At 46.3% G+C, this 27,739-nt stretch overlaps 1 protein-coding gene across 3 annotated transcripts; it reads right to left on the reverse strand.

Moving 5' to 3' along the window:
• Nucleotides 1–3,079: 3,079 nt before the first annotated feature.
• Nucleotides 3,080–27,058, reverse strand: G3BP2 (G3BP stress granule assembly factor 2). 3 transcript variants are annotated; one of them, XR_014616116.1, is made up of 13 exons: nucleotides 26,860–27,058; nucleotides 19,454–19,572; nucleotides 17,226–17,307; nucleotides 16,005–16,178; nucleotides 14,969–15,059; nucleotides 14,018–14,120; nucleotides 12,290–12,470; nucleotides 11,217–11,315; nucleotides 7,309–7,411; nucleotides 6,921–7,049; nucleotides 6,618–6,736; nucleotides 5,287–5,921; nucleotides 3,080–5,193 (listed from the first exon to the last, which is right to left on the reverse strand). XR_014616116.1 is itself a non-coding variant. In XM_084204568.1 (12 exons), exons 2-12 carry the CDS (start codon nucleotides 19,546–19,548, stop codon nucleotides 5,649–5,651), a joined length of 1,449 nt encoding a protein of 482 aa, XP_084060694.1. In that variant the 5' UTR covers nucleotides 19,549–19,572; nucleotides 26,860–27,058; the 3' UTR covers nucleotides 3,080–5,648. The 3 variants fall into 3 exon arrangements, 2 of the variants coding, with proteins under 2 accessions (XP_084060694.1, XP_084060695.1); XM_084204568.1 differs by having other exon boundaries at nucleotides 3,080–5,921; XM_084204569.1 differs by lacking the exon at nucleotides 11,217–11,315 and having other exon boundaries at nucleotides 3,080–5,921.
• Between the last annotated feature and the right edge of the window lie 681 nt (nucleotides 27,059–27,739).

Below are 27,739 nucleotides of genomic sequence, written 5' to 3' on the forward strand. Positions count from 1 at the left end.
AATGAGCGCGTGTGATGGATTTTTAGACCAAAGCATTTTCCCTGTTGCTTTCCCTGTGCTGTCTCAGGCCGCTCAACTTCCTACCCCAAAACTGCCTTGGCTCCTCTTTACCCTCCAGTAAATCCCACCTTCCCTACTTCTCTCATGTCCCTCTCTCTACCGTATTCCTTAACTTAACAAACCATCCCTGCCCCGTAAGCTGTTTTCGGTTCGATTCGGCTCGGCTCGGCCGAACGCGGAGCCGCCGCACCAGCGCCCCCGAGCGCCCCGTGCCGCAGCCGAGCCGGTGCTGCGGCCCCACGGCGGCGCTTCCCGAGCTGCAGCGGGGCCGGCTCGCTCTGGCGCCCGCTGCTCGGCTCACACGCCGGGCACAGCCGGGCCCGCGCCCCGCTGCCGAGCGAGGGCCGCTGCCGCGGCTCCTTCCTGCTCGCTGCCCGCTCCCGGAACGGGGCACCCGTGTCACCCACAGTGGCAGCCAGGTCTGCTCCCTTATCATTCCCGCTGAGAAGCGATCCCAGCTCTTCCCCGTTCCCGAACGGCCGCTGCTGCCAGGGGCCCGGCGTGGAGAGAGGGCAGCCGAACGGCATCTCACATGAGCCCAGTTCCTGCCTGGAACTGCCCGCCGTGGGCCTGCAGGCCAGCAGCAACACACGGGTGTCACACAGTGCAGCCCCCTGGGATGAAGAGGGTCCTTTCTGCAGCATGTTTTATTGCACAGGAACACGAGCCTTGCTCGACTCTTACCTCCAGTCTTTATTCTTTCCAGTAAGCAGTTCGATGGAGTCAGAGGCCTGCTGCAGCACGGAGGGACTGAGCCAGCTTTGCACTGACAGCCCTCCTCTCGCCCCAGCACAGCAATGCCTGTGCGCAGACTGCAGGAGCAGAGCAGCAGAGGCTGATGTGCCCGGCCAAGTCCAAGTGCTCCTTCTCCGGGAAACATCAGCAGCTCCTGCTGCCCCTGTGATGCTCCAGGAGAGGCTCTGGCAGAGCTGCTGTGCTCTGCACCTGCCCTGACAGGCCTGTGGTCCTCTTTGCTGAGGAGGGGACCTGAGCCAGTGAGGGGACTCGGTCCTGATCACACAATGACCCACTCTATCCCAGACAGACACCCCCTCACGTGTGCTCCAGGCAGAGCACACCCACTCCTTACCAGCTTCTGGCAGGGCACAGTGGCCAGGAGGTCACACAACAACCAAATTTGTGTCCTTGGTCCCTCAGGACAAATGTGGTGACCACACATTGCCCAGAGCAGCACTTGCGTAGCTGCACTTTGGGACTTGCTGGCTGAGAGGGCTGCAGGGCAATACCGGCTTCTGTGGACAGGGAACTGCCGCTCCTTGGTGCCCCGTTGTACCAGTTCTGGTTTAACTACTCAATGTGCTCTCAGAGCACTCAGGGACTCCTGAGTTAGGGACAGGCATGCCAGGAAGCCTGCACTGCAACAAGGCAGCCAAGAGGAAAGTTGTGTCATCCACAAGGGCTGCCCTCAGCTTTAATTCCTCTACATAGACACGGCACTTCCCATAGTTCCCACCCTTCTGGGGGAACAGCAAGTGCTGCAGCACTGTTACCAAGATGTCTCCTTTCAGTTCAGGCCCAGGGAACACCAGGCAGAGCACAAGCCAAAGGGATAATGACTTCTTAATCTGCTCCTCTTCCCCTTGCAAAAGCCAAGCTTTAGGCAGACATCAATGGCTTTCCCAAGGATTATCAGGCAGCCTGCTATTTTCCTCTACCATGTCCAAGAACTCACCATTCCAAGCTGGAGTTCTCACATGATATGCAAAAGCCCAGCAATCACTGTACTGCAAAGGTTTCTCTTAGAAGCACCGGGCTTGGTAGAGGTATGGGAGCATGGGCACTGCCAGGGAACAGGTGAGTTCCCTGCGGCACCCAGCAGGTGACCACTGTGTGACATCCCTCAGCTGGCCTGGCGTTTCCTCTCTTACCTGCACTACAGACTGTCACGTCAGCTCCGATGCTGATGGAAGGTGCTCCTGAACAAAGTGAAATACGCAAGACTTGGTGGCACAAGTGAAACCAGGTCCTGGCTGACCCTGTGGAGTTTGAGACACTATTATCTCCTGCCCTTGCCCTCAGCCCCAGATAACATGAACCGGCACAATTTACCTCACAGCTCAAGGCACCAAGGTCTGAATGCCGCAGGCCCTCATCGCTGGCACAGGGGATCCTGTTTCTCTGGAGATCTCTGGAGATCAGCACATCTTGTAGCTGTGGAGGGGGCTCCTCTGAGGAGTTTTTGGCGACTCTGGCTTTGGGACTTCTACAGGATCCAGTTTTTTCATTCCAGTATTCCAGCTCTACAGTAATACAACTGTATTACTTTTCAGTCACTTCCTAACTGCCTTTTATCAGGAAATATTACAGGCAAGACATGCCCTCAACAAGACACAGCCAACAGCAGCTAACAGGAACTTCAGAGATCCCATGATTCGGCCACACCTTATCTATGAGCAGCTCAAGAATAACTCTTTTACCAACCTTTCTGGGTAACTGCCAACAAACACAAGTAAAAAACCAGGAAATTGGGGGCAATCGCTTCTGCACCATCCAAACTCAATGACACTACAGTGGAGAGTAAGCAACTCTAGTCGGTTTTTTTTAAAGACAGCTCAGCTCACATTCCTCCCAGCGCCACTGCAATAACCATTTAAGCTGTATCCTGCAGCTAGAAGCTGCAGCACGGCAGGGTGTGGAGGGACACATCTGAGAGATGTGTCTGAGATGTCCCAGCCGAGACACATCTGAGAGGAGTCCCAGAGGAGCCCACATCCTCCCTGGGCCACACACACACCCCCCAAGGTGAGAAAAGCCACCAAAGTCAAACACTTCAAAGCACATGGTGCTGTGCTGCTGCAGCTCGCCACTGTCACCAGCCAGGTCAGCAACGATGTTCTTACAATCTTTTCTGTGAGCGAGGGCTGCCAGGGCTCTACAGCCACCTGCATGCAAGAGAATTAGGGACATGGATAAATGCTGCAGACATCAGTAGTTTATTGGCATGTTGAATCAAAACACATTCAGAATGGAAACTTAAAAGTAAAAATACTTTCCACCTGCAACAATTAAACTAGAATCTACTAGCATATAATGCTCGACAAGTTACAGCAATAAAGATGGTAATCCACTGTCTCGAATACCTACTAAAGTCAAGATGGTCAGCCAAGTTTGTTGAAGTAGAACCGTAATGACAAAATACTCCCACCATTCACAAATCAGCGACTAACAGTAATGGTCAGTGAATCCCTTCCTTTGCTCTAAGAGGTACACTTACTATTAAGAGGGTCAAGAACACGTAAGAGTCCACAGTACAGCAGGTGAGCTATCACCATGTAAACTTCTCTGGACGATGTTCCAAGGGTTCATGTCATTTAAACAAGAAGCAAGCCAAAAAGCAGAATGGCTCAGGAGCTCTTTTTACTCCTCCGTTTCTGTTGTCAATTATTTCCAGTGCCATTTGCCATACAAACGAATTAGGTGGCAGCAGAACACCACAGCACTACAGAAGGAAAAAAGAACCTCCGGGCTACACAAACCACACTGGTGGCAAACTGCTAACTGATGACAGCAATTTGTCCGAGAGCTTCAAACCTAAGGAGTGGAGTTGTGTGGCGAGCAGTTCAAGTACTACAGATTTCCAGGTAACAGCTGAAATGGCAAGACCTTCAACAAAAAAACTGAAATATGAAAATGCCAATTGCTAGAAATGTGTCCCAGAAAAGAAAGTGTATGAAAATAGTGCAAGACTTACCATGGAACACAGAAGACCTCAAGTCTGGGAGAGAACAGACACAGATGCCACTTCCCCTTGCCTAGCGCATCAGAAAAGATGAGCAAAATCTTCCACATTTCTCGAAACCAGCAAATGATTGCATAATCCAGAGCCAGACTGCCAGGATGCCCTCCCTGCTTTTGCTTGAAATTGCCTTTCTTCTTTAACTTGAAGTCTTCCAGGTTGAGCAGCAGCTGTTGGCGGTCCCACCTGTGCCCGGCCGCACGCACAAACACCCCCTTTGCTCTGAGCCCAGAGGCAGCGCTCGGCACGGGGCCCGCACCGGGCCTGCCCGCGCTGCTGCCTGCAGCGGTGGTTTGTGGCAACATGCTCTGGGACATCGGCCACAAACGCGCCTCTCCACGGAGAACCCACCGCTCAAATGCACAAGAGGATGCCTCCTTTCTATTTGTCGGGCCAGAGCCACGTCAGTGTCAACATCAGCTGAGAGTTATGTGCAAAATGAGTACAAGTTTTTTAAAAAGTGCAACTGGAAAATGCAAGAACTTAAGAGCTGCTGTTTAGTTCTCTGAAAATTGCAGTATCCCCGTTTGATAAGCTCACCCTCAGAAAGGATGCTTGGGTCTACCCGCTGGCCAGAAGCGCCCACCATTCTGGACTGACTTCTGAAATTCAGGTCCAAGAGAGATTAGAATTCCACTTTCTTTAACTCTGACACTGATTAAAGAAAAGAGACAACCTGGAGACTACTTGGATGCCTTCATCCTCCCTTCCCCCCCACTGCAAAAAAACCAGGCAAACTTGTTAATTGAAGAGCAAGGTGGATGATCATTTTAGCAACGTTTACTCATTGAAAGATACTGCAATTTTTTTAATACAATTTTCCAATTATTTAAATGCTTTGCAGCCGCTTGGCTTTGCAGCACAGTACTTCATACACTATACTGTACAAAATCACCAGCAAGACTGGAATGATGTATTCATAGAAGGCACCATCATGCTTATTACATTATCAGAGAACTCAAATACAGTCAAGACAAGTTTCACTGTACAACGCTTCTCGAAGGGGGAAGGGGAAGGAGGTGTGTGTTGAGCAGCCATCCCTGCACTGAAGAGGGGCAGATAGAAAAATCTGACGTGAGCTATCAAACTTGTTGCATACTCAGGGCTACGACTTGGAAACTCTGGGTTCTGGTTACAGCTAACTGGATTCCTTCTGGAACAAAGGTGTAGTCTTATTAAGGTTTGTGTGTGTACAGAGGTTGGTCACAGCAAGCAGAGCAGATGCCCGCATCGTTCCCCAAGCTATTCTGTCTGAGTAAGAGGATGAAGGTTTTCCCTCCGATGCCTCCTGCAGCTGTCAGTATAAATGAGTTCAGAGGACCCATTAGTGCATTTTGATGAGTGCGTAAACACGAGTTTGTTTGGAGCCGAGTGTTCTAAGAAGGAAAAAAAAAAGGCAAGCTTCTCCAATTGCACAAATTGCACTATTTGTGTTTCCAACAGTAGTAGGCAGAAACGGTAACACTTACACAAAATGTGCAGCAGAGGGTTTTTGACTGAAAGGACCTGAATTCTACTGGGCATGTCCTTTAGTCCAACTTCCGTTGCAGATAGTTAACCGGTCTTTTCTTTTGTTTCTTTTTCTTTTTTCTTTATTTTTTAGTCTTCAATTCTCCACGTATACATTTATAAATTAAGAGTGTGACTCCTGTTGTGAAACTGGGGAAAAAATGTCCACCTCAATTTAAACTGGAAACCAAAGGATGTTTTCACATCAAAGAAACAATCAGAAGGGCTGTGTCACATTCCAAAGCTAAAAAAAAAATTAACAAGAATGCAAACACGATGGATAATGTACCACTGCCAAGACTGTCTGCCCACAGTGGAGATTTCAGCGACGCTGTCCCGTGAAACGGCCTTCCATCTGCCCGGTTCCTCGTCCAGAGCCAAGTTTCTGTGCCATGCCACCCCGTGGAGGAGGTCCTCTTCCGTCACGGTCCCGCATCATGCCACCGCCCACTATTCCGCGGGGCCCCCCCGGGCCTCTCTCATTGCGGCGGATATCCCTGCGCTCGTCGCCGCCGCCGCGCGTCTCTCGCTCACGAGCGGCTCTGGTTTTTTTCTCTTCCACGTTCAGGCGCACCTCCCCGCGGAACATTATGGGCTTATGGGGAAAAGCGGTCAAGGCACACGTTGTTAGTGACCCCGGCACAAAGCCCTTTCCATGCAAGGCACACGAACGCTCTGCACCGGCTGCGGGCCCCAGCATTCCTTCACGTGCATGCCCAACACAAACTTGACCTGTTAAGGGACCCCTGCAGCATGCACCCTTAGCCCTGTGGAACGCCATTTTTACATTCACTCGGGCAGGCAAGGAATTAAAGTGTTTGTTTCAAGCAGAAGCAGCGTTGTCTTTAGCCTCTTCACTGCCAGCTTTAGTCTTTTCACTTCAGGGTCCAAGTTCCTGAAGAATTGCTCTACTAGGTCTCACTCTCACACCAAGAAATTACAACTGCTGCTTTCTCCCCTCCAGCTCCTCAAAGCCAAACTGCAAGTAACCCTGCCCCCTTCTCTTGACCCCAGGGTGCAGAATTCAAAGATCCTTGTGATGCTCTTTGAAAGGTTACCTGTTCCACCTTCTGCTAAAGGATGTCTAAAAACAAGTTCTGAGCTCTGTGTGGAGCACTTGTGTAGAGGTAAAAAACCCAAATGGCTATGCCAAAACTGGTCTTTTTTGAGCTGTTTTTTTGAGTGCCGGAGCCAATGGCAATGCAAACTAGGATAGCCCACAATACTCGTGGTCTAGGGCTTTTGGTCCATCTCTGGAAGGGGATACTCAGTACCCACAGCAAATACTTACTTTTGCAACTAAAATTCGCTGGACTGGCTCAGAATCATCAAACACCACGAAACCAAAATTAGGCAGTTTTCCTCCCACTCCCTTAGTATTTATGCGAAGTTCTACCACATTTCCAAAGCCTGGAGAAACACAAGGGAAGAGACACTTCATAAAAACCCGCAGCGCCAGCTCTACCCTCTGCTCGTTCCAGACATCTGTAGTGTGGCACTACGTCAAAGCTTACCCATGTAGTCCAAATCAGCGTTACCTGACTTTTTAACACAGTCTTCCATCTTAGTCCCTGCAGCTGGAATCACTACTTACTCATGAAGAACTCTTTCAGCTCACTCTCATCAATGTCGTGTGGCAAGTTCCCAACAAAGAGCTGGTGGCTGTCTGGATAGCGAATTATCCGACGATTATCCGACTCATTCTGCTCCATGTCTCCCCGGCCTACCACCAACACAAAGAGGAAGGTAGAACCACTGAGATTAAAAGATGCCTGTAAACCTGCATGAACACATCTAGGGGCAGCAACAAGCATATTCCCTCCAGCCAGCCTGGACTCCAAATCATACTCCCTCATTTGGGTTGAAGGCAGCAGGCACAGGCAGTTCATGATCAGCCAAGCACGACAAAGGTACAGACAAGGCCTCAGCAGACACCTCTCATTAACCCTTCCCAAGCAGTCACACAAGCTCATCCACATTACCTGGCCGAGGTCCTCGTGGTGGAAAACCTGGTCTTTCCCTGGGACGCTGCTCACGAACACGAGGAGGTTGAGACTGTGCTTCAGGTTTAGTTTCCACTCTTGGCTAAAAGAGGAGAATGGGCATTATTTAACACTGGCCTGGTAAAAAAAAAAACCAACAAAAAACCAAAAAAAAACACCCCCAAACTCACCAAAACAAAAACCCCCACAACACAAGACATGGGTAAGTGGCATGCACAAAACAAACTCTGGAAGATGGGCATCAGTGTCAATGTGTTTGGGAGTGGTTTTTTCACCTGTCTTAAATTCCTCTGTACCAATCCAGGACTGCAGTGTTCATTTATCACTGTTAAAAGGTGCAAAGCAAACATCTCTCAATCAGAGCATCTCCCCAAAACACAGCTAAGGTGAATTTTCCATGTTTGACCAGGCGTTGAGACCCCAATGTTCCGTTATTCACAAATCCCTCAGCCTGACTTAAATCGTAGAGGGCATAAAGCTTCCTCAAGCCAAGCTCAAACTTCATGGATTAGGAGGCAGTCCAAGATGAACACAACGAGACAGACAAATCAAAGTTTTGTCCAAGTTCCCAGGGAATTATTTTCCTCCAGTGCAGAACAACTGTACGAAAACTAACACGAAGAAAGAGGAGAACAAAAGCCCCCAGAAGTGTAGTAAATATTTCCTGAAATGAGTTCCTACAGACTACCTCTTAGGACATGCTTCAACTAACCTGATGTCAGGACCATGATGCTTAAAGTACACCTTTCAGGTACTAGAACACCCATTCCAATTTTTTGCAAGCTAAAAATTTGCTTTACGAGAAACAGACAGAACAATAAAAACGTTTCTATGCAGACTGCTGGTCACTGAAGCAATTCCCAACATTTTTTAAATTCCATTTTCTGTACAACAGTTAAGCAGCTGCTGGTTTGCTGGGTTCTTATCTTAGAAAAACAAAATTATCCTTAGGAGCACAAAAATACACAAGTAGCCTGCAAGTAAGATTAAACACAAGGTGAACAGCCAGAGGCCCAGACTGCTGGGGAGAAGAAGTTTATATTAAACATCTCCCTTATTTTCCTTGAAGGACTCAGGACAACTGGTGGTTCCAGACAAAGCACTTCCCAGGGAAAAAAACTGGATTTTACATGCAACATGCAAGTGTTACACATCCAACAAATGTCTTAGCCCTCCTGTCACTTGTGCTCCATGCAGCCAGGCATTAATCTGTCCTTACAACACTTCTAGGATCACTTTTTAAGAACAAGCTTGGAAAATCAGTCTTCCTGTAAAATTTAGTTCCCTTCTATTTTGTGAGTCACTGGAGCTCCTCTGCCATCTTTCTCTCACACATCTTGAGCACATCATAAATTACACCTCAAGAGCAAAACTTGATACCTTCAGACCCCCTTTTCTTAGATGGCCATCAGGCTTAAACTCCCTCCTTGTGCCAGCCCCAGCCAAGACCTGCTAAGTCACTGATGTCCTGCTGTTAAATCCCAAGTATGACAGCAACCTTGTACCCGCTTGCTTTGTGTGTCACTGATTTCTCACCCAGCACACAAACAGCTGATCTCTCTGGCTGTTTTCTAAGAAGTACCATCCTTTTCCATAGAAAAAGGCTGCCTCAGTGCCTCAAGAGGAGAGCCCTCGTACAGAACGCTGCCCCCCAAAACACTGCCGCAACTGGCAGCACTACAAGACCTCCAGATCAGGGCTGCCATTTGCAGCCCAAGCAGCAGCTCATTGCAACTCACATCATCCAGCATGTCCCAGCAAGCACAGAGTGGATGGAAGGACACTGAGTAAGGAGTTCAAGAAACCCAAATTACCACAGGAGCCAAGAATGCCACAGCCTGGCAGAGATTTGACAGCCATTAAGGAAAAGGTGGCACTGTCTCTTCTCTTCACGAGTTCAGGCAGGGAGGGAAAGGGACTCGCCCCAAAAAACAAGAATCAAGCCCTGCCTACCTCTGCCCCTCTGCAGCCCTATGACAAACAATGCAGTAATAAAAAAGGGAAATAAAAGCTACTAAAAATGCTATAAGGAGAAGTCCTAGTTTATCAATGTAGGCAGGCTGATTTCTAATCATCTACAATTAGGAAAGGAGCAAGAAGTGCTGACCTGTTTCACTCCAGAGCTGCAAGGAACAGCCCTGAACCAGCCTGTATCCAGAACAGCACGTGTGCAGTCCTTTGAGGAGTTAACACTACAGGGGCTGTATTTTTAACTTGATTGGGGGGGGAAACTGGAGTGATGCAGTGAAAAGAGTGAGCAGGGCAGTTATTTCTCTGTAACATCACTGACACCAGCCAGAACAGCATCTCAAAGGAGACACTCACCCACCCACCAGGGCATCTTCTGTCCCTGTATACATGCACAGTGTCTGGCACTAATGGATCCATGAAAACAGGAAAGAGCTGCTACTGATTTGCAGCTCCTTCTTCAGGTGCCTTTTCTACCTGACTTCTACACACTGTGTCTAAAATACTTGCAAAAAAAAGGAGCTCAGAACTGACTAATTCCAGCTACAGAAGAACTGAGAGTAGAAATTCCTGTCATGTCAGTATTGTTCAGAAACTTCCACACACCATTACTTAAAACACAAAGTCAAAGCAAAAGAAATCAAAAGGCACAAAGCACAACAAGCAACAGAGGCAACACAGAGGAGTTTAAGGGGACATCTATAAGCTATCTGCCCCTCTCTTGGACAGTTCATTTGAAATTATTTTTGCAGCCACATTACACCCATCCACCTTTTCTGTGGCAAAGAAATTAAAACCAATTTTGGCTTTGCATAAGGAAAATCTATGCTGCGCTAGAAAACCCAGTTTTCACAGGTTAAATACTACCTAGGTGTTCAAAGCCCTGTTTAAGGTGATGAAGACAGACAGACTTCCCGACTCAATTCATAGCCTTTATTTGATGTCCATGATAGTCCCAGCAGACCAGAAGCAACACCAGGTAGGGTGTTGGGGTTTGCCTGGTTAGTTTTCTTTCATTTTTCTCTTTTTCTTCCCTGTTTCCTTTGTAACATGCATTTGGCTGAAGGCTAGTCCTAGACAGAGATCTCTCTGTTACCGCAAAATTGAGAAGAAACCAGTGCAAGAACAACAACTGCAGCAATGCAGCTATTCTACTGAAAACTGCAGCCTCACACAAAGGCTGGACAGGAGCAACCCAAGATACAGCGCTCTGGCACACCCTGTCAATGCACGGGCTAAAGGACACATTTTCTGGTTTGAGCACTTTTATGCAGGTGGAGGAAGCTGAATTGAGAGTCTCACACCACCTTGACATGAGCAGGACATGAACTGTCACCGGGTCAAACTTGCTCTCCTCTTTTCCCTTCTCACCCAGTCACCTAGGAATGGGAAGATAGCATTGTCCAGGCAAGGAAATGTGAATCCTTCCATTCCTCACACAGTCATAAGTTGGTACAGGGTTCTGTGATAAGCTGATTATCCACGGATAATGAAATCCAGCATAGTCCTGTGGATGTTAGCCTTACAAGGCAATCTTGCACCTCAGAAATGGTGCACTCTCTTTTTACTGCTGGGCCACTTCCACCAATGCCCTTTTCAAACACACTTCAGAAAAGTAACATTTTGTGGGGAATTGGTGTTTCCCCGTTAAACCAAACCATATGTCATTAAGTTATGTAAAAAAAAACCCCATGAGTGATTTCCTGTTTCCACAAGACCAGATTTTAACATCACCATCACCCGAAGTTTCACCAGTTACACATTCGTGCCTTTACTTGCAACAAGGAGGTGAGCGCATTAACATTTAAGACACAATTCATTTGTGCAATTTAAGTGACACAAGTTGATCTGTTAATTTAAAAAACTGAAGCAGTTTGCAGAAGTAATGAGACAATCCAAGGTGTTCACAGATGGGTTACCTGTGAGACTGGTGCTTTAACATGGGGTGGAATTCCAGAGGAAGAAACAGTACCACTAGGAGGCAGGTTTTTACTGGTCACTGAAGCCCAAGAGAAAGCCTGCAGGAAATGCAACAAACCTAGGCTACTAATCACAGCAAACCACTGACATTCCTACAGGGAAACTCGTCTGCTAAAAATACACTTTTGGTTCATATCTGACTATTAATTAATGGTTGTGCAAGCATTACAATGGAGGTACAGAAGGGTCTGCAGCTCCAGCTGTCTGTGGATTCCAATGGCATGGAACAAGCGTGTACTGTGCCCACTACCGCTACTCAAGTGAGCCCAGCGCCCTCAGCATTCCCAGATAACTGCTTTCCATCATGTAACCAGACCTAGGACTGAAAACCCTGTAGTGTTCAGTGTCTTTTGCATGAAGAAAGGAAGCGGATGCCTGAAGTTACAATCAAAAATGGAGAAGAGAAAAAGGACTGGGAAAAAAATACAGGAGACACACTGGAGCTAGAAAATGACCTCGCTCCAGCTCTCCTGGCTGCTCCCAGCACTTTGCAAGCCTGCAGGTGTAACCACACCAAAGGATGCACTGTGCACACTCTGGTTTCTAAGATTAGGCATCCTGCCTCCAGGAGACACTCAGTGCCCCCACACTGGTTTTGAACCTAAGCTGCAGCAATTCTACAAGCATCAGTGTGTTCCATTTCTTTTCAAGGAAAGAGCAGCGGTTCCCATTGTATGAGATTTTTGGCAGTGGTAGCCACAGGTGTTTTCTTAACATGTTAACTGCACAATTAAAAATGTCTACACATGCATATACCCACACACACACTTTGCAAGAAGAGCTCAAAATCTGCCATAGGTGATGAGCAGCACTTAAAAATATTTTTTTTTTCTATTTTAGCGAAACTTTGCATTTTTACAAGTTCAAAGGTCAAGCCTAGCTGTTCATTCAGCATGACTCTAAAGAGAGGTACCAGTTTAGGCAAAGTTTCCTTTTACCCCAAAAGGCAAAGTTTAAAGGCCAATCCAGTTTCCATCTGCACTTAGTAGCACAGATGTGAATTGTAACTAACCTTTGGTGGTTCTTGCGGTAGCGAAACAGGTTCTACAGGAGGTGGAGATGGAGATTTCTCTTCTAGCTCCTCAAGGGTCTTTTCTTCCACTTCAGCTTTCAGCTCCTCAGCTTTTGTTTCAGATTCCAATTCTGGCTCAGGTTCATGAGAAGATTCTTCCAGTGCCTCCTCTATCCCATTGCTACAATAGTCAAATGCATTTGATGAGCTTATCAATTGCTTTGCATTTTATCACATTTTGTAAGCTGTGCTATGGCAACAGCCCTGCTATGAAAAAGATCGCTGTGTCTCCATTTGCTACAAGGCGATCTGTACGTATACAATACAGCGAGAATGGAAGCTGTACTCCCCTGCTGGGTACAAAACCAGATTTTACTTCTGCTGAAGCAAAGACATTTCTACAGTTCTCTGCAGAGAAACACACAGCCTTTTAATGCTGAGGAAGAGGTGCTCAACTCAAGAACTGCTGCTTCTAAAAGCACACGAACACAGTGAGGACCAACGGACAATTAAACTACACACGTGACCAAAGCCAATTCTGGGATGAAACCTACTGTTCCTCTACCAAAGTGCTACTCAGCTTCCTTACCAAAGCAGCTGTGAGTCCCATTCACAGCAAATTACATACAAGTTCTTCTCTGCTCTGTGTGGTTGAAAGGTAGGGGACGTGAACACCTCCTCTCTCCAGCCACCCCAGAATCCTACCTTACCTCCAGCCACCTCTGTCTATACAGCTCCTGCTGCAGGCCACCACACGCCCCAGAGACTCTATGGTGAACAACGCCTTTACAGCCTCTTTCCAAATGACACAGTAACCCCAAAAACAAGACCTGACTTTGTGCTCTCAGGCATCCAAAACTTACTGCATTATCTCGAGCAAGCCCCTGCCAGAATTCCACCACTTTTCCACCAGATTTCTCATGAGAAGCATTAAGTGACTTGTGTTTAGTATTACCACTGATGCACACAGCAGGTATTGTCTAGCAATGTCATACATGTTTTTTTAACGGGGGAACCAGAAAGTTGGTTATGGCTCTCATTACACTACTCCTATGTTTCAAAAAAAAGCCCAGGGTTTGGTGTTGTTTGTTTCTTTGTATTTGTGGAGGGTTATTTGGTTGTTTTTTGCATTTTTCTTACAAAATCATAAATATATTTTTTTCTTTAATCTTGCTTAGATTTGCAGACACTCAGGACAGAGACCAGTTTTTCCAAGAAAGATGTCCAGCAGGCTCTCAAAAAGTACATCTTTCTCTCAGTTCCAAGTGATACCCAAACTCGAGTAACATATCAAGATGTCCCTGCTCAGCGCAGGGGGTTGGACTAGGTGACCTTTAAAAGGTCCCTTCCAACTCAAACTACTCTGTGATCAACCATCCTCTTGTTAATGTACCTGTGACCTAAGTTACATCATACCAAATGTACTGCTCCAAGTCTGGATGACAAAGATTCCATTAACTATGTACATACACGGGGGTTGCTCCCTTTTCATCTCACTTTTGAGACCAGAAGTAAAAATAACTAACAAACATTAAAAAATGCCCCATTTCTTCTCATCAATAAAAAAGAAATGTCTCAAAATAATGTAATGTTAACACAGATCCCGATCAAGCTAAGTGCATTTTCCTAAACTACCTGTTAGATCACGCACAGAACCTAAAGCCAAAGCAATTCTGTCTGTGGTTTTTATTAAGAAAGCAACTTCATATAATAAAAAGGACTTCTTACGTTACAGGGTGGTTTTCGTAATAAGTACTGCTTGCATTCTCTTGCACAGGTTCAGGTGATGGTTGTCTTTCCTCCTGCTCTTCTTCCACCTCTTCCTCAGATTCTGACAAAAAAACCACCCCTTTGTCATCTCTTATGGCTCTCCACAAGCATACACAAGCCACAGTTAAAATAAAAGCATAATAAGTTAGTAGCAATCAAAATAAAGCTTCGCCAACAAAACATGGTCAAATGAGCTGCAAAAAAAAATGGAAGAGGCTGCCTCTCAGTCAAGAGGCTGGGCTGTTTATGATTTTCACAAAAAGAGGAAGCGAGAGACATATCACTGCTAGGAAGTTCTGGGAGGAGGTTTTGAGGCTCTTTTAAAGCAGCAGGTGCTTTTCATATGGTGGCAGTGAAAGAGAAAGATTGCACTATTAGATCATAAATCTCAGTGCCTCAGACTAAGAAGATGAACCTCAAATACAGGGATGATTGCCTAAAATGCTCTGTTCCACAGAAGTGAGATGAACAAATTCCAGAAACCACCCAGTGAATACATGTACATATGTTCTGGCTACACTGTGACTTGCTCTGCCTCATCGAACAGAGGGGAACAAGCCCAACTGAGGTCCATTTGAGCCCTCGAGTAGCAATGAATTACTGAGTTTGATGATGATGTGAAAATGAACTATGTGTCATATCTGAAAACCAGTAAAGACTTTTCTTCAAATTGCATACAAATTTGACTGATCACAGAACAGTGCCAGTTCAGCCCTTCAGGGAACACAGCACTACTGCAGGACCTTAATTTTCCAGATCATTTTGGACCAGCAAAGCTTCAGTAACAATACATCTGTGCCCCACAGCAGGCAACGCAGTTTGCATTCCAACATCTCCACGAACACTTCTGGCAGCTCTGCACACAGGAGAGAGGAACAAGAATGACCCTGCGCATGCAGTCCTTCTCACCTTCATCAAGTTCTCCTTCTGAATCCCCAAATACTTCATCTTCATATCTGAAGATATCATTATGGACATAGAACTTGTTTGGAACAGATCCCTATAAAAGAGGAATGTGCAGTGTTTAGCATATATGAAGTATCAGCAGACAACCAGAGGATGGACTACAGACCTAAGTTTCAGGGTACGCGCTGACATTTTACAATAGGACTATGTCACTGAAGTTATTTTGTGAGTTATTTTCTTTTTCTCTAAGCAAACAATTGACCAATAGCTTCTGCCCAACAGAAAAAGGAAGCTTCAAGCAGAATAAAATCTGCTAATTTTGCTAAGTCACAGCAATCACAGGTTTTAACTAAGCGTACAGCCCCTGAGTTTCATTGAGGAATTTCAATTTTCTCTACTACAAAAACTTTACAACGAAAACCCTGAACTTCCACGGGGTGGCCATATGCTTACAGCAATGTGCAAGGAAACAATGAAGAAATTCAACATGAATCTAAAACATTTATCTCCAACCACACATTAGTTCGTGATGCAGCGGGGGAAAAAGAGTAGAAGGAACACGAGACACCTTCTACCTGCACACAGCTTTGCTCTCACCAAGAGCTACATTTGAGCACTAACTTGTGCATCGCATACTCCCCTTTGCCATTAGACTTGAAACTACACAACTACAGCAGAGATTTGATCTACAGAGCTGAACCTTGTTTTTCAAAAAAATTATTTGTGCCAATGGCAGCTCCCAAATGCAAGCTTCAATTTTCTTTGTATTACTGCTCTGACACTTCAAGTCCAAGGAAATAAAACAGCTCAGGATGGGTCCAATACAAGAGTTTCTCTGCACTCACACACTGTGACACATTTAATGGTACCCTCCAGACCAAGTTTTAAAGCCAGATCCTATTTTTTTTTAGATCTAGATCCTATTTATTTTTAAAGCCTCTCCTCCTATTTTTGTCCTGGTATGACAAACTGCAGCTACAGGTGAGGTGGGTTTTTTCCATGGTTATTTGAAGTGTGACACGGCCTTACATATACTTACTTCTGGAGCAAGCACAAAAGTCTGCATGAACTTCCTCATTGGCTGCCCGTTGTTGGACAGCTCTCCCATGACCTGCACCACCACCCCATCGCTCAGAGTGGCGTGAGCATCGACGTGACGGATCTTGGTGTGGCACTCGCTGAACTGCAGAGACATCACCTTCTTGTGGATCTCCTACAAAGAGACAGATACTTTTCAGCTGCAGTGAATTCTGCACAGAGCTTTACACCTTTTACCTACCTGAGACTCAACTAACTAACGCCAAAAGGCCACTCCCCTGAGGCTCAAAAGATAAATACAGGAACCAAGAAGTGTCTTTCACTGAGAACGGTCTTCCTTAGCTCACTTAACTTCTAATCTGAACTTTTTCAATAGGATTCAAGTATTTCTCACAGTAGTCAAACAGCACACAACTGCTACCCAAGTTTTCCAGCTGCTTTAAAATCTATGACCTATTTTAAGGCTTTAATTTTTTTAAGGGCTTCTGAAAGGGACAGGATTTAGCTTGTGTTATAAAAATAAAGAAAACCTCCAAAAGTATCCAAAAAACCAAAAAACACCAGCCCCAAGACAAAAAAAAACCCAACCAAAAAACCCAAACCAACCCGTTACAGATTGTCGAAGTACCAAACATGACAGGAGTGGAGAACATCTGCACTGCCAAGATTTGTGTGCTGCAAATGACAATCTGCCAGTGAAGGGAGAAGAAACAAAGCCTGCCCTGGACAAAAAGCCACATCGCTCAAAGATGTGGCTGCCACATGAAGAAATGTCCTAGGTGACAGACAATTCTGATAATGCAGTACAACCAAAGCAATCCTCAATTCATTCATTTCTTCAGATAGCTATGTTCCACTTCAACAGAACTCTGCTCACACAAGAATTTCATCAAAGATCAGTCCTTTCCTGAGGAACTACTTCTAACTGAAGCAAGATACATTTGTAGTCCAAATCTATCAGGACCTCTCCATATTGTTTCCCATCCTAAAGGTATTTTCTGCAGCCCAGATGCAAAGCTGAAGAATGAAACACAACGGCCAATGAAAGCAGAAATAAGCAAACAAAACCCCTCAAGCTAACAAATTCTTATCTGTCTCTGAACAGGAAGTAGTATCACAATCCATTACTTACCAGGTAAGAATGTCAAAGTCACTGGTAAAGAGAAAACCTTGTTTTATTCTGAACATTAACAAGGATTGCAGGACAAATTTTAATACTCACAGCTTGACCATACACTGCTTCTTGTGGTTTCCCACTGGCATCCAGTCCTCCATGAACATAAGAAGAATTCCTGCCATAAAACCTGCAAGCAAAGAGATGTAAAAGTCACAGAAGTGAAAAAATAGAATCAAATCTAAAAAGAATTTTAGCCAAAAGTTGTAGAGATTAGTGCTTCACACAGATTCAAGAGGCTTCCAGAATACCAGAACGAACAATCTTAATATACAGCAGTGCCCGAGGTGCTGTAGCAAACTCCTAAATCAACCTCAACCTTTGGCTTGCTTCCTTTAAGGAAGGTGGCCACTTTGGCTGGAAGGTCTCTCACCCTCAGAATCCCCTGCTTCTGACATAGGCATCAGCCCAGTGAGGTACAACCCTCCTGCCACCCCTCTGAACATTGTTCTCTTCACAGTCTTGGCCAGCACTGAGTGTGTGGTTTTGATATTTAACTACGTACATTCGCTTCCAGTGTTTTTCTTACATTTCAGAAATCCTTTGGCCCTTTGATTCCATTCCCACATTTTGAGCCTAGAATAGTCTGATTTGATTTGGATTGTTACTGTCAGGTTATAAAGCATGTGACAAATGTTTTACAGTTTCAGTACATTTATAATCATAGAAAGAAACATAGTATCACCCTATGTTTTTATTTAGGAGCATGCTTTGCCTTGGGGGTGACAGCCATGAGGTACAGATGCTAATATGTACCTTTCTTATACACCCTTGTCTGGCATATATGAAGTAAAGTTGTCACGAAGTACTTCTGTGAACTCGGTGTCACACAAGAGTGGCAAGAATACTGAATATTTCTCCTTAATTGAACAAGCCAGTGCAGAGGGTCAGCACACAGAATTAAGCCCTAGAACTTCCACATTTGCCATTTCTTGGTTTATTCTACTGAACTTAAAATTCTTTTTAGTTCTACTTTTTTGGAAATGCAAGCCCAAGACTTTTACTCCCTTGATTATGTCCAGAAAAAAGTCTGGGAAATATCAGATTGTTTTCTTTAGTACCAACCACATAATCACGATTTTGAGCATGGTCTAGCACTTCCTAACAGCAAGGAAATACAGAAACTTAGCTGAAGCAGAGCACAAGCAGATAGGAAAACATCTTTACTCTAAAACATTTCCCTCTAAATTCCAAAGCAATCTCTCTCAAAGTCAGCAGTTCTTACCAAGGGCCTTCACAGGGGACCAAGTCTTAACTTGATTTTAAGGAACTGTACACAGTCTATGGGGGGGTAGAGCCCCCCAGTTAAATGGAATTAAAGACTTTTGGTTAAGGGGCCAGAAAAGCCTTACAAATTCAACTGAAATGCAACAGGCACTCAACCACATCGAGTAACACCCATTTTTAGAGGGCAAACTGATCTCTGCTGCTCCTAAGGCCTGGGCAAGCTTTAGATAATGACCAGCAACAGAAGCCTCTGTGCTCTTCTCAAGCTTTTAGAAGGATGAACCAATAACACTTGTTGTCCTAACTCCCTCACTGCTGCAAAGAACACATCAAGCACCAGGAAACAAGGGAAACCCAAATCTTTCTGTGGCAGAGAGCGAGCTGCTGTTGAGACTAACAGCAAGATAAAGAGGAGGCATAAGACGCCCTCCCTGGAGAATATCAGTCAGAAGAAAGGTGCAGCCAAAGAACACAAAGGCAAATGTCCCCCATATCTGAGCCTGACCAGAAGAAAGGGGCAGCGGTGGCAGGGACTGCAAGGGGCTAGAAAACATTTCATGCGAGCAGCTCCAGAATTGGATAAGATTAAACCAAACCAAATCAAAACCTCTTGGACTCTTCTCTGCAGAGGTAGTTAAGAGAAATTCCACAGATGCTGTTGCAGTGACACTTGCACCATCTTTCAAGTGGCCAGAGAATGTTCCTTAGCAGAAAGCAACACCTGCACCAGGGCAGAGGCTCAAGAGTGTCTATCCAGCCTCTCCAGCCTCAGCAGGTATTTCTGCAATCTGTCCACATTACCATTTTATCACCTTAGGAGCAGCACACTTTTCCACAAAAGAAATATCTTGATAACGTGCCACACATCCACATGGTCTGACTTGATTCTAGAGCCTAAGGAGCTAGCAGTAAGATGAAACAGTTTTTCCAACAGCCCAGAAGTTAGCCAGGTCCATTTTCTCCCATACTCAGAAACAAATGTTTGATTTACAACAAACAGGACACACTTTTGTTCCCACACATTATCACTTGGTGAGTGCAAGTGTTACCTGTGCAAGAAGTCAGGAGCTTTGTTTAGCAGGGTGTAGTACTGTCTCACAAACTCCCGCCCTACGAGCAGGGGACTTGGCTTCTCCATCACCATTTCTTTGGTACTCAGTGTCAAACGCTGTAAGTGAAAATACTCATGTTACTTGGAAGGCACCCCTATGAATCACAACTTCCCCATAAAAGGATAAACATTGTGATATTAGGATTGAAACAATTATGCATACAGGGCCTTAATTCACTAGAAAATACCCAACCAATTCAGGACACCCTCTCCCACCTCTTTTGGGTAAATAAGAAAATTTCAGTCTATTCATTTGATGAATTACTTTGATGAAAAGGCAACAATGGATACAAAGTCCCTTACAGAACAGGTGCTTCGAAAAACATAAAAAAACCACCCTGAAATGAACTAACAAAAACCCTGTTAAAAATCTCCTGCGCCATTAACTTATCCCTTTGGCTGATGAATATTTTAAAAGCCCAGTTCAAGAGCCCTGCAAAGCAAACAGGGATATACTTTGTTAAGGCAGCTGGTACCTCTGCCTCAAAAGGTTACTGTCACAACTGTAAGATGAAGAGGAGAGTACCTATATGAAGTAACCATGTGGGCTGGAATGAAAACCTTAGTGCCTCAGAGATGACCAGAGTCTTAGGTACTGGCTGTCCAACCTAACTGCATTTCACTTTTGTCATAGCATCACCTAAGTTGTAAAGGACTTTCAGGGGGTCACCTGCTTCCACCTGCTATGCTCCTACCTATCGGTACTCTCCTGCAGATCATCCATATCACAAAATAATCCACAGTACTCTAAAACGCTTTTTGATGGCTTGCCAGTACCCAACATGCTGCTTTTGCCAGCTCACTTAAGAATACCGCTCTGTGTGATCATGAAATTCCCTCCAGTTCTCACACAGATGCTTCATCTACTTTCTCTCTCCAAATATTAGTGTGTATGCAAGGAAACAGGCAAAGAAGACCAAGTCAAAAATCCAAGTTTCCAACTTGGGAGATAATCCTAGAGTAAGATATTTGGATTTCTACCAAAATAACCTTGACCCATCAATCTAAACCAAGGGCCAAACAAATGACTGTTTGCAACTACAGGCAGACAGCACATAAAGCATATGAAGTGAAACCAGGAGATTAACCTCAGCTTAAGAAGGGCCTCTAATAAATGCAGAACACACACAGGAACAACGCCATGAACATGTCAGATCCTTCATTGTAAATGAACTCCGAAGAAAAAAGCCCACATACTTGGCTCAAATAGTTTACACTTCATGGACAACCAAAATTACCTCAAGCCAGCAATCCAAGCCACAAGACAATATCAAGAAATGCCCCCAAACACAGTTAGTCAGGAATCACACCTGAAACAACAGTCTCAAAAACATGCAGGTAAGGCAGAAGACAAGGTCTGAAACACAAGTCTTGAACATGCAGATAAGAAATCAGCAAACTTATGACAGGGTTCTCCAAAATCCTATCATAATATAGGGGTTTTAAATAAACCCTTTGATATATCTCACCAAGACTCTGGAACACAGTTTTGCCTCACAGGAAGCCCCAGAGGAAGTAATTATGCTAATGAGACACAGAACCAAATGTCAAAATACTACAGGACATCAAAGATTTGAGCCCTATGCATGGATACAAAGTCCCTCACAGAACAGGTGCTTTGAAAAACATAAAAAACCACCCTGACATGAACTAACAAAAACCCTGCAGTTTTTTCAAAGCAGAAGTAAAGGAAAGAAAACAAAATATGAGCAATTCGAGGATCTTCCCAATACAACTCACACTACAGCAATGGCACGCACTAGGAATTCTACTTAGAAACCAGCCTTACAAGAACAAGGACATCTCCATTTCTACAGGTGAGATGATCCTTTTTTTTGTTCCCCTGCCTCACAGGCAGATGATGAACACAAAATTGGTGACAGGACCTACACCATGAGCAACTGGGAGAATACACAAAGATGGAGCCTCATCAAGATATTCTGAGGAACCTGTCAAAAAGTACACGATGGCCACCACACCTTCTTATCAATATAGCAAGAACAAAGCATACTTGTTAACAAATTTCTGGCATTCCTCAATGAAGACTGAAAATGTCTCTGGGTACAAAACATAGTAATGTCTGACAAGTTATTACACTACAGGAGGTCTGTATCCCAGTACATCTTTGCCTCACTGGAAGCTATCCTGTTTCCTCACCGGGCACCTCTTCCGCATTTCACGTGACAGCACCGTGGTGCTTGACACCCATGACACCATCACATAATTTCAGAGGGTGTCTCAGTACAATTCTTCACCTGTCTCAGTATTATTTCCTTTCATTATTCCTCAAAGATCTCAATAGGGATAGCAGAGCCATAATGAACTGTTCAGGTCCCACAGGTCATTAAAAGGCAGTGAAATAAAATCAGATGTACTCCTTGCTAGCAACATGGGTGCCACGAAACCAGGTTTTCAAAATATTAAAATCTCCACGTGTCCCAATTAGTATAGCACCTCCCTAAAGTCAAGGACCCGAGCCTTAGCAGGCCCAAGGGGTTTGGAGGTAACGACAACAGTGAAATTTAAGCCAAAAGTCAGGGCATAAGCATCAGCAATTTAAACAGGCCAGGTTTACAAAGAACAGTATGTCCATGGATTACCAGGCACCAAGGGAAGCCCTATTGATATCAACACTCTACAAAAGCTCTTCTTCCAGTTTCCACCAGCACACACTCAAGAGTCAGTGAACAACAAACTAACAAAGAAGACTCTGAGTGCTCTTGTCAGCTGAATGTAATGAGCCACACTCTTAGACCAGCCTGAGCAGCCACTGAGAAATGAGAGCTTATGGCTCAAGGCACTCAGGTACACACTAGCCACGAACAAAATACTGCTGTTAGTCTGAAATCCCAGCCCTGAGGTGGCAACCACCAAAAATCAAATGTGCTGGCTCCTTTATGGTACTGTCAAAATAATCCCTGCACCATGCACAACGGCCAAACCCCATAAGCCACGTGGACAGGGCACTCCTACCTACATGCAGCTGACAAAACATCTCAGGCACAAGATTTCATTTCCCCCTCATGCACTACTTCTGATTCCTCTATCACCAGGAAGGCACATTGGATTTACAGTGCTTTCCTCAACCAAGGAAAATCAGGAGCCACATGAAATATTTTGCAGTACACTCACAAGCTGAAAGGCACAATGCAACATGGAATCTCTTTCTTCCCAAGATTCAGAGGCGAGGAACCTGATTCCAAAACTAAAGAACACAAACACATGCCAGTGAAATACTCCTTGCAACTTCAACTGGTGTGACTCAAGTTTATAACAATAATTTCAGCCTACAGGCAGGATTTCTTTCAAGAGAACAGAAACAATGAGAGAACTGGCACAGAAAGGAATTATTTGCTATGTGCAGGTAAAAATAAGCAAACAAACAAAAGCAGAAAAGATAATTTCCTCCAAAGAGCAACTGCATTGTACTGAACTTCACCTAACACTTTCCGGTGGCCATGACAAATCAAGCAAGGAATCGGCCTTTGCAACAAGGTGAAACTGCTGAGGGCTAACAGGACGGGGTACAGCCCACACGGAGACAATTGTGTTGAAGTACGTGAGAATCAACTACAATCATTTCTCATGTCCACATTCCAGGAAGAGCATGCAAAATCCTTCAACCTGTAATCATCTTTATACACAAAACTTTATTAAGCTGTGTTTGTCTCTTGTTTAACTGAATGCAAAGAAACCAACGAGAAACCAAACCCAAATCATCATTCATCAGTTTGCACAAGAGGGCAGCAGTAATTTGTCTCTGAACGCAGCAGTGAAGGCTGCTATGTGTGGAGTAGTGAAATGTTCTTTGGCATGCATTCTGTTCAAAAACCAGCTCTGATATTAGCAAAACTTATACTTTCCCCCCCTATAGTTATTATTATTGTTATTATTATTTCCCTTGTCCCGTAGAATCCAAAAATATGACTCATCATCTGTGGCAAAGCACTGTTACTCAGGGCCATGACTGAGCTACAGAATGGTGGCCTACACGCTCAAATTTAGCTATCCAGAGAGTAAACTTTGGTACAAAGTCCGATACTTTTGTGCCCAAAGAAGTATTTCAAAACCACTTTTATCCTGTTTCAAGACAGGCCAACAATAGTGACGCTGCCTGGATGTTGCATCAATTCTACTTGGGAAAAAAGAAACAAAAAACAAACAAACCAGAACAAAGCTGAACTGAATTTTGACAGTAGCTGAAGGAAGCATCACCTCACCTTGAATATATCTCCATCAAGAGAAACTTCTAAGCTTTGCAAGGAAGCTGTGGGCCTCACCAGTTGTTTTAATTAAAAACTATAAGCAAATAAAATTTTATTCTATTGGCAAGCAAATTTCATCCTCTGAACTAGTCATCCGAGAAAAATTTAGCCATAACTATAGGCACACAGACATCAAGCTATCATTTTATATAGATCTGCAACAGTGTGGCTTGTTTGTACATCCAGGAGTTTGCAACTCTTGTCCAAGTCATTAAACAGATTTGAATACACCACTTAAAACAAAAAATAAATCTGAGAAAAATGTTCTTGCAAATCAGGAAGATGTTCCCCACACAGCGGGCACACTAAGCAAAGCCACAAAGGACTCAGTGCCACCTCACACACCTCGGGAGCTGAAGGACAGCAGAAGGGAAGGGGAGAGCAGCTTTCACAATCTTGGACACGTTCATCCTGAACACAAATTATCGGTTTTAATCTGTGTTTCTTACAAGCAAGACAAGGAAAAATCTACTTCTTACAAGTAGACAAGAAAAAAACAATGCCTTGCAGGGTGCGCTTGCTCCTGCAATCCATAAGCACACCTCTGAGAAGCCAAGGGCGCCACACCTGGAATAAAGCTGAAATTCCAAGCCGAGGGCCCAGCAGGCCAAAGGTAGGGCATCCCACACACAGCCCTGCAGAGCCTGGCGGGTACCCATGGACAGGCAAAGCAGCACAAACCGCAAGGAAAAAAACCCTGCAAGGGCAATCCCAAGTCCCAGACAACACCCAGTATTGCCAGTACCATCCCTCTGCCATGCTCTGCAAGGTCAGCACTCAGAGCATCCTCCATCTGCAGCAAGGAGCAGGAACCGCGTGTAACCTACCAGAATGCCTTCACTTCATCATCTCCTTTACCTGTGTGCTACATTCGGAACTGGCTGAGCTGGAAGGCACAGCACGCAGCTCTTTCAAAGCAAGCTCTCCTCAGAGGCTGCTTTAGTTTTGGTTTGTGGTTGGGGTTTTTTGGGAGGAGTTTAACAGCGCCCTGCATCTTAGGCACACAGCTGCCACAGGGGATCATCCTCTGGGCTTGTAGCTGTGCAAAATTGGCCCAAAAGGGCCAACACCCACCGGAGAGCAATAACGACAGTGAGCTGCTCTGGGGGAGCCTTTCCCCCTCTGTGTCATCACCCAAGACCAGTTTCAGTGCCTTTCTCCTAGTGTCCCATCAGAAACATCTATTAATCTGATATATCTATCTTTTCATGGCACTTGATCTGCAACACATTCTTTATTTGTTAAATGCTCTCAAAAGCAGTGGCATCCGGCACCACAACTACTACAGCAGAAGACTCAAATCCAACACTGAGCCTTGAGTTATGGTGGTTCCTCACTGTATTTTCAGTGCTGCGAAATAATCTTAAACCTGAGAATAGATGCTTAATTTGAATCTTCAGTTCCATAAGGGAAAACACTCATACTGACACCAGCAGTTACATGGATGATGGATATTTGGTTTTCTCTTCAGTTAAAGCTAGTTTTCAGAGAAAAGATTTTCCACTCCCAATGAAGAAATGACCAAATACAGATCATAATCTCACACAGCAACCCCACATCTGCCAAGCAGACGATTGTAAGAACACTTCCAATGGCAAACCAAGATGATGTTTCTGACATCCAAGCAAGCAGGGTTCCCAAGAAGAAGGAATCCTTCAGAATGACATGCTTTCCTAGGGGAGGCATGGCCCTGTACCCACACCCACAATCACAGCGGACACTCCTGCACCAGAAGTCAAGGCCGGAAATAAAGCAACACCAGTTTGTCAGCGACCACTTCTCAGCTCAGAATCCAAGCTGACAAATCCTAGACTCCCTCGCAGTGCTACAGTAACAGAGCCATGTTACATTCAGAAACTTGGGTAGGGATTGATGTAACTTCCCCTACTTCTCAACTCTTCCAAATTACCTTGGGCACCTTTACACTTCTTTCTGCCGGAAAGGAGATCATTTGCACGCTGAACTGAAGAACATACAGAGGGCTTCACAGCAGGAAAACCAGCACAGAAGGCCACACTAACAATATCCATATGACTGACTAAGACTTTCTGGTTGAAATTAAACAATAATGCCATATTGTCTTGTTCCCTCCTGTGATAGTGCTTTTATGCAGTGGTACCTGGAACCAAGATCAAGATCCAGGTTCACCCAGCTAGCCAAGGGATTTAAAAGATTTGTGGAGATGCTCCTGGGCACCCACACTGCAACTACAGTGACCCCCGAGGTGAAGGGTGGCAGAAGCCTGAGAACCCAATGAGCTCAACTCAGGTAACAAACGGGAGCAGCTCAGAAAAGATCTACTCAAGGTATCCAGCTCTGCAGAATAAAAGGAACTCAAAACAACTTCTGCAATATCACTCGGCGTGCAAACAGAGCAGCCCAGGTTACAAATGAGGAAAGGGGAAGCGTAGAAAGGTGAGGTCTGCAGAGCTGGAGCAGCCCTTACAGCCAGGTTGCCACGGCTGTATTGACGTGTAGGAGAGCAGAGGGGCCCGCTGAATCGATGGGGAGCTAAAGGAGCTTCAGCAGCACGATCGAGGCCGGCGCAGCAGCACCCTGCCCATGCCAAACCCCGCGTACCTCTAGAGGCCCCTGCACAGGGATCGATCCATGAAGTGAGACAGGAAGCGGCGACCGCAGGGCCCAAAATCACAGGCAACATCGAGTAACGCGGGGCTTGGGGGCGCTTTTCCCCGGCCTCCCCGCGCCGCCCGGGGCGAGGCGGAAGAGCCTCCAAGGTGACGGCGAACAAAAGCCGCCCCCCCACCCCGCTCCGAGCCGAGCCGGGAATCAGCGGCAGGGGCGGGCAGCGAAGGGCAAAGCCGGGCCCCGGGGCGCTGCCCCGCTCAGCGCCTCAGCGCCATCCCCGCCGCTGCCCTCGGCCCCTCACGCGCCGCTGCCCTCAGCCCCGCGCGCGCCGCTCCCGCCGCTGCCCTCAGCCCCGCGCGCGCCGCTGCCCTCAGCCCCGCGCGCGCCGCTCCCGCCGCTGCCCTCAGGGCCGCCGGACGGCCGCCCCCCCAGCACACAAACACAGCCCGCGCCGGGGCCTACCCTGCCCCCCGCCCCCCACGCCGCTCACCTAAGGGACAAAAGTCTCAGTGCGCGGGGCCGGAGCGCGTTTTCGCCCACGCCGCCGGGAGCTGCGCGGAGCCGGGCGCGGCGAGCGTGTCCCTCGGGCGGCACGTCCCGCGGCGCGGGCAGCACAGGGCGAGCGGGGCGCGGCGGCGGCGGCGGTGTCACAGCCGGGCGGGCGGGGGAGGGCGGGCGACCGCGGCTCCCGTGCGTGCCTGCGTGCGCGCGCGCGCCTGCGCAGAGCCGGGGGGCGGGCGGGGCAGCCAAGGGAAGGGCGGGGCGTCCTCCGGCGCTCTCCGCCAATCACCAGCGGGCTGGCGCGATGACGTCAGGGACGAGCGCGTATTTACCGCGGGCCGGGAATGGAGGCCCGGGCTGAAGGTGTCCGAGCGTCGGTGGCCGCGTAGTGGTTAGGGCCGCTTCCGCTCTTTGCCTTTACTTGGCCTGGTCTCCTTTTCATTCCGTGGCCGGTCTTTGTCGTGGCCTCAAGGCAACGGTGTCCATCGTGGAGCTTGGCCCGGCGCGTTTGGTTCTTCCCGGCGCTGCCCACCGGGGCTGTGTCGCTCGGACGTAGGTCGCTGGCCTGGAGAGCCACGGGGCGGTCAGTGTTGGGATACCACAGCCAGGGGTCTGCGGAGGGCTGTGCCCCCGTCCATTGCTCAGTTAGAAGTTTACAGGTTCTCAGTGAAATAGAAACGCTTTTGAGTTGTGCTGAAATAAAAAACTATCTAAGGCTTCAAGTTGAAGACTAGGTAGCTCCCTTACCGGGTGGCCAAATTTGCACCGTGGAATATATTGCTTCCAAGAGGACAGTTGGGGTGTGTGAGACATCGTTTTTGGAAGCAGCTCACTTTGTTTTTTGGGATTGTGTATGTGAGGCTGGAAAT

Source organism: Fringilla coelebs (assembly GCF_963513975.1).
Source record: "Fringilla coelebs genome assembly, chromosome: 4".
Lineage (NCBI taxonomy): Eukaryota > Metazoa > Chordata > Aves > Passeriformes > Fringillidae > Fringilla > Fringilla coelebs.